The sequence below is a fragment of the Poecile atricapillus genome, chromosome W (genome assembly GCF_030490865.1).
Source record: "Poecile atricapillus isolate bPoeAtr1 chromosome W, bPoeAtr1.hap1, whole genome shotgun sequence".
NCBI classification, from domain to species: domain Eukaryota; kingdom Metazoa; phylum Chordata; class Aves; order Passeriformes; family Paridae; genus Poecile; species Poecile atricapillus.
Genome location: NC_081288.1, coordinates 51,073,726 through 51,083,725, shown reverse-complemented (window position 1 = coordinate 51,083,725; position 10,000 = coordinate 51,073,726). Strand labels below are relative to the sequence as shown.

At 38.6% G+C, this 10,000-nt stretch overlaps 1 protein-coding gene across 1 annotated transcript in view; it reads right to left on the bottom strand.

The window, feature by feature from the left end:
• Positions 1-10,000, bottom strand: part of LOC131591951 (forkhead box protein P2-like) — a 397,175-nt gene that overhangs the window by 181,805 nt on the left and 205,370 nt on the right. Inside the window, exon 5 of the mRNA XM_058863087.1 lies at positions 3,146-3,323. Within this exon, the coding sequence (XP_058719070.1) occupies positions 3,146-3,313 (168 nt within the window). The 5' untranslated portion in view covers positions 3,314-3,323. The remainder of the gene's footprint in view (positions 1-3,145; positions 3,324-10,000) is intronic.

Below are 10,000 nucleotides of genomic sequence, written 5' to 3'. Positions count from 1 at the left end.
AGAATGCTCACCGTAAGCCAAAAAAAGCAGAAGAAATAAGTCTGGGCAGATTACACTTTGCATCATATTTTTAAAATAAAATTCTACATTCACTTTAGCAATATTTATAAAACTATAAATATCAACAGTGAGATAAGAAGTTGCTTAAATCCTAGTCATACATCTTCAAAGCCGACCTGATGACTTGTGACAGCACCCAATCCATTTATCACCAAGTATATATTACAATATATTATAGGTATATATTACAATATATTATAGAATACTGTCATTCTTTCTTGATACATGGATGAGAAATAACTCCCTGATTTAAGCCTAACTTCTCATTTCTGTATAAAGGCCACAACAACATAGTTCATCATGAAAATAATAAGAGTGCCTAAACTCCATATGGTTGCATACAACAACATAATAAAATCTGTTTTATCTTATTTACTTTCTAAAAATCCATACATATATAACTTAAAAAAATTAACTTAGCCTAGTTGATCTTCTATACAGCCTAAAATTTCATTTGTTTCACTTTCCCCAGTAAATATTCATGCCACAATAAAAACTTATTTTGTGATTTTACTCGGCTGATGAACAAATTCTTAAGCACTAGCATCCCTTTTCAAAGCTGCCCAGTTGAAGGAAATTATTAAAACCAGCAATTATTTTACTTGCTTCCTTTAGAAAAAACTATCAAAAACTCAATCTGTCTATTTGAAGACTCCCAATAAAATGATTCAGAGAAGCCAAATCCAGAATATTAAACCATGAGATGAGTACACCTTGCACATATTTAAACAATAAAAAATCTTAAGAATAATGATTGCTAGGGTTTCCTCTGTTTCTCTGTGTGTCAAACTTTTCCAGATAAGTCACATATTACAAATATCGTTTTAGAGAGTTACTACAGTGACAATAATAAAAGCAGCCATCATTTTCCTCTTAATTCATATTTGAAAAGGCATTTGGTCAAAAACAGGGGGAAAAAAAGGAACAAAAAAAAGGAGGAAGAAAAGTAAAAGTAGCACAAAGCTATGCCCGTTATCTGAAGGACATCCTAATGCATGTTTACCAGTGTTTATGTTTCACATCAACATGTTTTATAGAAGGATTCATATGCCTAACTCAAGTTGTATTTAAATCCTATGGTGCAAGCCCTACCATAAAATGCCTCCTGAGTCCTATTAACTGTACCCATGGTTTTACTTTGCCTGCCTGCTTATTTAAGATCTAATCACAGTTTTGAAGAAAAGATTGTCACTTCTAAGCCTGTCCCCTCAGAACCTGTCTGTTATTAGTACTGAACTGAATATTTTCATCTTCAGTTGTAATTCTCTGTGGTCCTTCCAAATGCTATCTACCGGAATCTCTGGCTGTATGGACAAATTGGCTACACATGCCTAGGACTGCTACTTTGAGAAACATGTAAGTGGCACATTATTCTATTAGCATTTTTGTGTTTTAAAGTACTTCACTTAAATTTAGTTTTCTAAACATATTCACCGATTCGATATACTCTTTCTCAACAAGGATTTTAAAATTTTGTTGTAGTCTGAACACCTGAATAAAGATGATGGCACGATTTTCAATGAAAATAATACTAAATTTTTGTATCTGCTTCTATGTGTATAATTTTATATGAAAAGAGTATAAAAACACAAGGTATATATATACACATAATCATGTATATATAGAGAGGTAGAAACTTGCTAAGAACATAATAAAGACACTGAAACCTGTATTTCTTCAGACTGTCATACTGTAAGTGCTCAATTGTTAAAATAGAATACACTTGAATTTGAAGCAAGACACAGATTTAAGCCTCAACAACTTCTCATATCTCAATCTATAACTATTTCCTTCTTCCACATTTTCTGTCACCATTTAAAATATTTAACTATAAATGTAGCTAGAGTACACTGCTTAATTCAGCACTAAAAATTATTCAATTTTAAGAGCTATTATGACCTGTTATTTCAGAGGCCCATGCAAATGCAATGTATCTATCATGTTAAAACATGTTTCTATGAAACAGCATTTTTATAATATTTTATCTAACAGAAGACAACTTTCCTTCCATTAATGCAATACCTGGCATTGTAATAAAAAGCCTCAGCATTTAAAAATTAAGGGTTTGAGCTCCAAAGGTGCTGAGTGGGCTCAGCAAATGAAAGAATGAGGCAGCGAAGACTTTTAGGAGTTTGAAGCAGATCCTGGGCACTCTGCAGAATCAGACCCTGATTGTTTACCAAACAGTTTGGGCTTCACTGCTGTAGTACAATTTGTGCTCCCTGATGGAGTGGCAACTCCTTAGGCAGACAAAATAGGAGTTTTGTTTGTTCAGATTTAAAAGGAAGAGAAATCTTGCAGTGACAAAAATTAATGGATTGCATCTTGTAATTAGGTGGTGTCAGCAGTCTGAGGACAGGTGAATTTTAGTTTTAAACATAAGAGCAGTTCTCCATTAACTTGTTTGGAACACAAACAGACAAAAAATATGTTTTCAAAATGAGAATGGAAACAGACCTGCAGAAAAGCTGCTTCTACTCTTTTCCCATGTTTTCAAAATTACACGTCCATATTACAACTCACACATACGCGAGCACACACAGACAGGAATACTGTATTTTCTATTTCAGTGCTTTTGAACTAACCAGCATTTTTTAATTACACCTACAACAGCAAAGTATCTTTATCGAGAAAAGTCACTCTGGTCCCTTCACTAGGGTCCCTTCACTGCCCATCTCCGACTTTGGCACAATTCATTGCAAACGAAGCAAAGTCTCAAGTAATGTGGCCCTCTGGTGGAAAACCCCGCACCATGTCCTGCATGCCCGAATCGCACAGTAAACTAACAGCTCCTGAAAACATGCACCGCAAGGCTTCGGCACAACTTTTATAAATACGCAGCGGGATTTTAATCACCAGGCAAGCGTGGTGGCATGCAGCCATATCAGCAAGATGTTGCTGCCACAAGAACGGGATCTTTGCATTTCAGCATTATCGTGCACTAAAACAACAACAAATAATGCCCCATGCTCCTCACTTCCACGACACTCCACATTCAGCACACACCGAGGGTCTCCAAAAGGGTGCCCCTCTGAAAACAGCCCTTTATTTGTTTAAAAACAAACAGGAAACAAAACAAACTTACCTGCTGTTGTTGCAGATGCAGCAGTTCTACTGTGCTTACTTCAGTGCTCGTGTCACCACTTGATCTTCCATCTCTGCTGCCAGCATCTAATTGGCTGCTTAGAGTGCTCATTCCATTTTGATTCATTGAACTGTTGCTTATTGTCTCTGTCGCAGATTCCTGCATCATGACTTAATACCTAAAAGTGATTAAGAAGTATCAATTAACACACGCGTTACACCTTCACACTTCCATTATCAAGATGTCCCTCTCTGCCAATTACACAGACAGCATCTTTAGAAGAAGAAAAAAGCCTCGCAGAGCCGTTTACCAAGAAATGCAATGCAAACTCTGCTTTCATACAGCTGCTAATCACTGGAATTATGATTTCTATAAGCAAGCTTTGTGTGCTTACATTTAACGGCCAAAATAACACACCATGCACGCAGCATGGTCAATAGCATTTATGAACGACTACGTTTTAAAGTCTACCTATAAAACCAGTTTAAGTGAAGGCACAATTTCACACACTGCTCTATATTTCCTATTATCTAGCTTTGACAACCATGGATGACTATACAGCCTTATTTAAAATATTCACTATCTTGATTCTGTCAGAATTTTACAGCATATCTTATGCAAGGCTGTTGTTTAATGATGCACAGCTAATCATACAAAATTAAAATTTTGTAAGGGTGTTACAAATCATATGGTATCAACCAATGATAAATAGTATAATGGGCTTCTCCTTTTTTGTGACTAAATAAAATTTTGCCTCGGAGGCATTTTAAGAAAAAGCTCCTGCTGCAAACACGTCAGATATTGCCTATTTTTTTAATCAAACGCCTGATATTCATTTATTTTTCTGACATTTAAAACATTTAATACTGTCCTTCCTGGGAAGTAATTAAGCTTATGCATGAGCAGCAATCAAACTGTTCACTTGAAGATGACTTAAAACTCAATTTTAACATAGGCAAATAAATGAAAGATATAAAATTAATTTTCCAGGCATGTATTAGATATGAAAGCTGGAAATAAAATCTATCAAGAATATCACTAATGATTGTGCTAAAAACAGCATAAATTATGCATATTACCTTCTCTACAGTAATAAATGTTTTATCATTTTCACTGCATAAATATACTGTACTTTCAGGATTGCAATGAGATGTCCTGCCAAGATCAGTTGAAATCCTTGCAGTAAATAAAGAACCAACGTGCCCTTACAAACCAGAATTTCAAGGTGCATTTTGTATCTGTAATATGGAAAGGTCAGCGTCTCTTCTCAGAGCCACCAAAGTCCTCTCCTGCTCTCTTGCAGGATCAGAATGGAGCTCCCTTCCTTCATCCTCACTCCCGACCTACTGACAAGAGTCCTCACAACAACCTGGCTGAGCTGTGATTTTAAAAAACATCTCTGAAAGGAGAGGGATGTGTAAGCAAACGCAGGAAAGGAAACAAAGCTTGCTGTTTAGACTAATTATTTAACTTAGCTATTTTTCCCTTGCAAAGTATGAGCCCTTCCTTAAAAAAAAAAAAAAAAAAAAAAAAAGGATCATTACAACTTTAACTATGTGCATGGGATATTAATTAAAATGCAGTATGAGTTACCACAAACAAGCTCCTACAAGGCAAGTATATATTGTGTCAAAAATGTTAAAACAGCAAAAGATGAGTTATTTAAGGATGGTCTGGTCAGAAATAAGCAAGATGCAAAAAAACTACGCACAAACACAGCTAACATAAAGGGCAGCTGTTATAGCCCAGTAAACAACATCAGCACCAGATGTGTTTATGAAGAAACAGTCCTTCTAAAACACTTATGAACATCAGCGAAGAAAAATAATAGAAATGGAAAATGTGATACAAGCAGTGATGAATTTTACAAGGCAAAAACAAAGCTAATACTCTTTTCTGAGATTAGGCAGCTAATAAGTATTCAAATTAGGCATAAATTTTACATGTACAATGTTTAAAATATTCAGAGAAAAGGGTCTGATTGCCCTTAGTAGTTATATGAAAATTCTAATGCGGATATGCCACAACTGTGGAAGCAGACAGCCCTTTCCGATTTTTACAATATTTACTTTCAATAAAAGGACATGTGTATCCGAGTGGAAATTTATTTAAAACTTCATCAGCTGTATCGTTACAAGGATTTGGAAATTTGGGAAATTCAAACGTTAATCCTCTTTTAGTCAAACAAAGATTTAACCAACAGACAGGTTCATCTTTTACAAATTCAAATGTTAGACAATAACAGTGGTACATTTAGCCAGGCACATTAAAAGGGCAAAGGGGTGTAAATGTTAGATAATCAAAACATTACAAAACACCGAGAAATGCATTAAATAAATACATCATCCCTCCTGTTTTTACATCTCTCTGACTGTTTCATTACAATTAACAAAGAAGGGTTAAATGTCTTCCAGTTCATATTAACCAAAGGGTTTTATGTCTTGTGGATTTTGTATCCTTGCAAAGCCCCAGAGTGTAGTTCAGGCTGTACATTTAAAGTTAAAGTGCCTGTGAGCCAGCAGAATCGGCTTTAACACAACATCACCAGTAACACTATTCTGGCAATAGAAAACAACAAATCCCATCCAACAGAATGAAACTACAAAGTAACAATACTAGAAAGGGCAATTTATTTTGAAGTAGAAGAAACACAGAAGTATTTTAATGAATAAAAAAGAGACCCTATAATTTTATGTTAAAAATAAAGTGTGGGGAGTACTTCTCTAGTTTTAAAATTACATTTTTAAAAATGACACTAAAACTTTGGCTAGAGTAATGCACTGTGTTGATTGTCCTCAGCCCCCTCCTCACTGTCGGCAACTGAAAAAGGGCTGCTGGAGAAAGGAAGAGCATAGAATCTTTTTCTTTTCTCTTGCATAGACATACATATATACGTGAGTCTATGCACTTGTGTATGTACTTTCAACTCTAAATCCTCACAAACTGAAGCACTGAAAACATCTAAACAAGGATCATTTCTGATGTATAAATAACTTGAGTTATTGGTAAAGAAATAATTTGAACCTGCAACATCTCACTGAGCAAACTAATGCACTTTTTTTCTTATTTTTACAACAATAGTACAGATTGTTACTAAAATAAGCATAAATAAACACAAAGGAAAAAGACAGGTATCAGCCAGATACTAAGGCTGTAAGTTTGGTAATTCAAATAGGACAAGAAAAAATATACAGGTCCTTGTTTACATACATTTATACACTTTCATACTTTCTAATCCTTCTCTTTTCTCCTGCTGTCACACTCGCTGTCAGTCATGAGCATGCCTACACAGGCACACATGCACACACGCACCCACATTCACAGACAGATTCACCAGCACCTACTTCTGTCGTGATTCTGTAACTCTTGGCGCCAAAGGTGGAATATAAGCTTTGCTACCCGGTATTTTAAACACAGGTATAGGAAAAATATTTGCTGCTGTCTGCAGGAGAGAGTGAAATTGTAGATCATTTTAGAACATGGTTGCACTGCAGGTTGAATACCTAATTGTGCAAGGGTAGCAAAGCTACCACCCATGCAAAAAAAGGAGAAATACTTCACCTTGTTGAGTTAGAAGCTACAGTTTTACTTTTTTCCCCTGCAGCAAACTGGGCATTTTCTATGCGCCCGTGTGCCCGCACGTGCACACGTGTGTTTTAAGCCGGCAAGTCACTGTACAGATACTTATTCTCTACACCACTTCCCTTTTGAAACATTAAACTGACACTGGAACTGACTGCACAAGATTGCATTTTCTCTTCCTAAACAACTTGAATTGAAAGGTTACTTAGTGTAACAATATTTACTTGCAGAATTGTGTTGTTACCAAGGGTATAATGGATGGTGGCTATGCAGGTTTACGCAAGAATGAGTGAAGCATGAGGCATTAGCCATGTGTTTGACATGTTTCAAATTGCTATAATCCAGCATTAAACACACCCAGCAATTCATGCCATTTCTTGCAGCCATAATCTTGAATAAAGCGTGCACAACCACTTATTATATAAATTAGTATATGACTCCCTGTTATAGTCACAACAGTGCTTTTGTGTTTATTTTGCATCAAGATGGGGTCTTTTATTTGTACAAATAGCAGGATAGTGCGCCCTGCCGCAATTAGACCTCCTAGATTTATGACAGGGTGTGTGTCACGCCCGGCTTGCGGGGTCTGTGGTACTAGGCCCAGCTCCGGCCCGGGCGGTGCGGGAGGCCCAGCTCCGGCCCGGGCGGTGCGGGAGGCCCAGCTCCGGCCCGGGAGGTGCGGGAGGCCCAGCTCCGGCCCGGGCGGTGCGGGAGGCCCAGCTCCGGCCCGGGAGGTGCGGGAGGCCCAGCTCCGGTGCGAAGCGCTCGGGCCCGGGCCGGGCCAGCGGCGGGAGCGGCCCTGTTGAGGCCGCCAGGGGGCGGCGCGGCCCGCGTGGCTCGGCCTCGACGTGTCCCGCACGTGCCGCTCACGCGAGGCTCGGCGCGCGCTGCCAGCCCCGCGGGGCCGCGCCTGGAGCGCAGCGCAGGGAGCGCAGCGCAGGGAGCGCAGCGCAGGGAGAGAAGGGAGTGCAGTGCAGCGAGCGCAGCGCAAGGAGCACAGAGGGCGAAGCGCAAAGAGCGCAGGGAGCGCAGCGGGAGCTGCCCGCCCGGCCCGCAGGGAGCCCGCCCGGCCCGCAGGGAGCCCGCCCGACCCGCAGGGAGCCCGCCCCGCGGGTGCACCCCGCGCCCGTTGCCCTGCGCTGGCCATAGCGTGGCCACGCTGCTTCATCCACAGATGTGACACACCCGCCTTTGCCTCGCTTCCCTCCGTAAGACTCAGCCCAGTCTGCAGCCTCTTAGAACTGGAGTGTGATGTAAAAACAGAGGTGAGGAGCTAGGCTTAAATAATAGTAACTTTTGTGCTCTGCTGGAATTAATTCATCATTGACACAAGGCACAATGCATCTGAAGTCTTGCGCTGGTGTACGCTAAAAGCCTTTAAGACTTAAGATTGCTTAATAAATCAAAATGCCAAATATTAAGGACATAGCTGAATGTGTGAGAACAAAAAATTTGGAAAGCTAAGAGAATATTTGTAAAGGTGTTTTGATTTTTGGCGCTTTTTTTTTTTTACTTTATCTAAAACAGCTTTCAAAGCTTGAGTGAAGCAGAGGCAAGTCACTGCATAATTTTTAAATATGAACCTAAGTTAGTATGTTTAGAACACTAATTAGGTCAAACACCATTGTAACACTGTAAAATAAAGTATCCATATAAATGGTTTAATACACTACTGTCTGCTCAAATAAGTTTTCCTTGTAAAAATGTGAAATATGCCCAAACACCTTGTGCTGGAAGTTCACTCAGAAAAACAGAGCTTCCTGTTGTTCATTATAGGACACAGAATAATCAGAAAGAATACGTATAATCTGCATCAGTGATCAAAATCAGCATCTTTCATGAGAAAAAAAATATATTTTCATGGTAAAAAAAAATTATATTTTCAAAGTGATAATCGTTTTATTATTTATAATATTCTCACTAGTGAAGACGATAGTTATGAGTAAAGTGAAAAGTTTAAAAATGGATAAAATAAGCAGCAGTGGGACAACAGTGTCTTGATCCCAACACAATAAACACTGATATTCTGAAGAATACAAGCTATAGTATAAAACTTTGAAGTGCACACTCATATGGTGGGCCTCTGAAGGCCTTTCTGAACACAGTTTTATAATAAAATTGACAATTGTATTTTGCAAATTAGCACAGATGAGATTTATTGTACTTGAGACAAGAACCAGCAATCCAGCATCCCCACCCACATACGGTTCCAGGTAAAGAAAACATGCATCCTTCCTGCAGCGTTATCATAACAGGTGCTCTCAGCTGGCAAGAGGAAGCATTAAGAAATCAGATTAATTGATTTGTGCTAAACTGCAACTGAAAAAACAAGCATTGTCTAAAATATTTGTCTCTCCACTATAAGCCACAATTTTTCCCACTGTCCATGTACTGTGGTTTATCTATCAGATGTTTAAATGAACATCCTTTTAACTGACTGGCACCAACAGTCAGATAAAGGTATTGAAGGTAGAATATCGTATTCAATCTTAACTAAAAGCTATCCTGAATTTTAAAGGCTGTATCTTTTCCTTTCACACCATCTCAATTCTTCTGGACTAATAAAAATAGCAGGTCAGTTTGGGGCATAGTAATTTATCTGCTTTCTAAAACTGAGGAGTATGTTGTCACACTCGTGATTATTAAACAACATTTCACATCCCAAAACAGCAAGGAAGGTCTAATTAATTTCCACCTGCTATTTATTTTCACTTGCTCGAAAAAAATCCCTATGTAGGCCAGTGTTATCTGTATGAGCAGTGTGTACAGGACTGTAAGATGCATACCTTACACAGAGGAGAGTGGCAAAAGCCTGCTAGAGTGCATTACCCAGAGCCCACGCAGAAACGAGCAAAATGAGCAGACAATTTCAGGGTAAGATTCTTATTTGAGCAACGACAGCTTGGAAACCCCACCTTGGAAAGCACGCTCCTCTCACTCCCTTTCTCCCCCTCTCTTTTCCAGTCTTAAGAAAAAAAAAAAAAAAGAAAAAAAAAGGCAGCTCTCCAAGCTCTTGAGAGTAGGGAGACTTTATTACAGTCAATGGAGAATTTAGTAGAGAGAAAGCATTAGGGCAGTAGGAAATAATTAGAACTGTGAGAGCTAGGGAAGACCTGCCTAGCAGGCAAATTCCCTTAAAAAAAAAAAAAGGCTTCAAGCTTCTTACAGACTCTGTAGGGCTTACAAACTGCAAGCCCAGGGCCAACTTTTTTTTTTTCTTTTGGTGAAGAGCTTGCAACTATCATGGGTAATTCCTCTCCCTGGTCTTTGAAT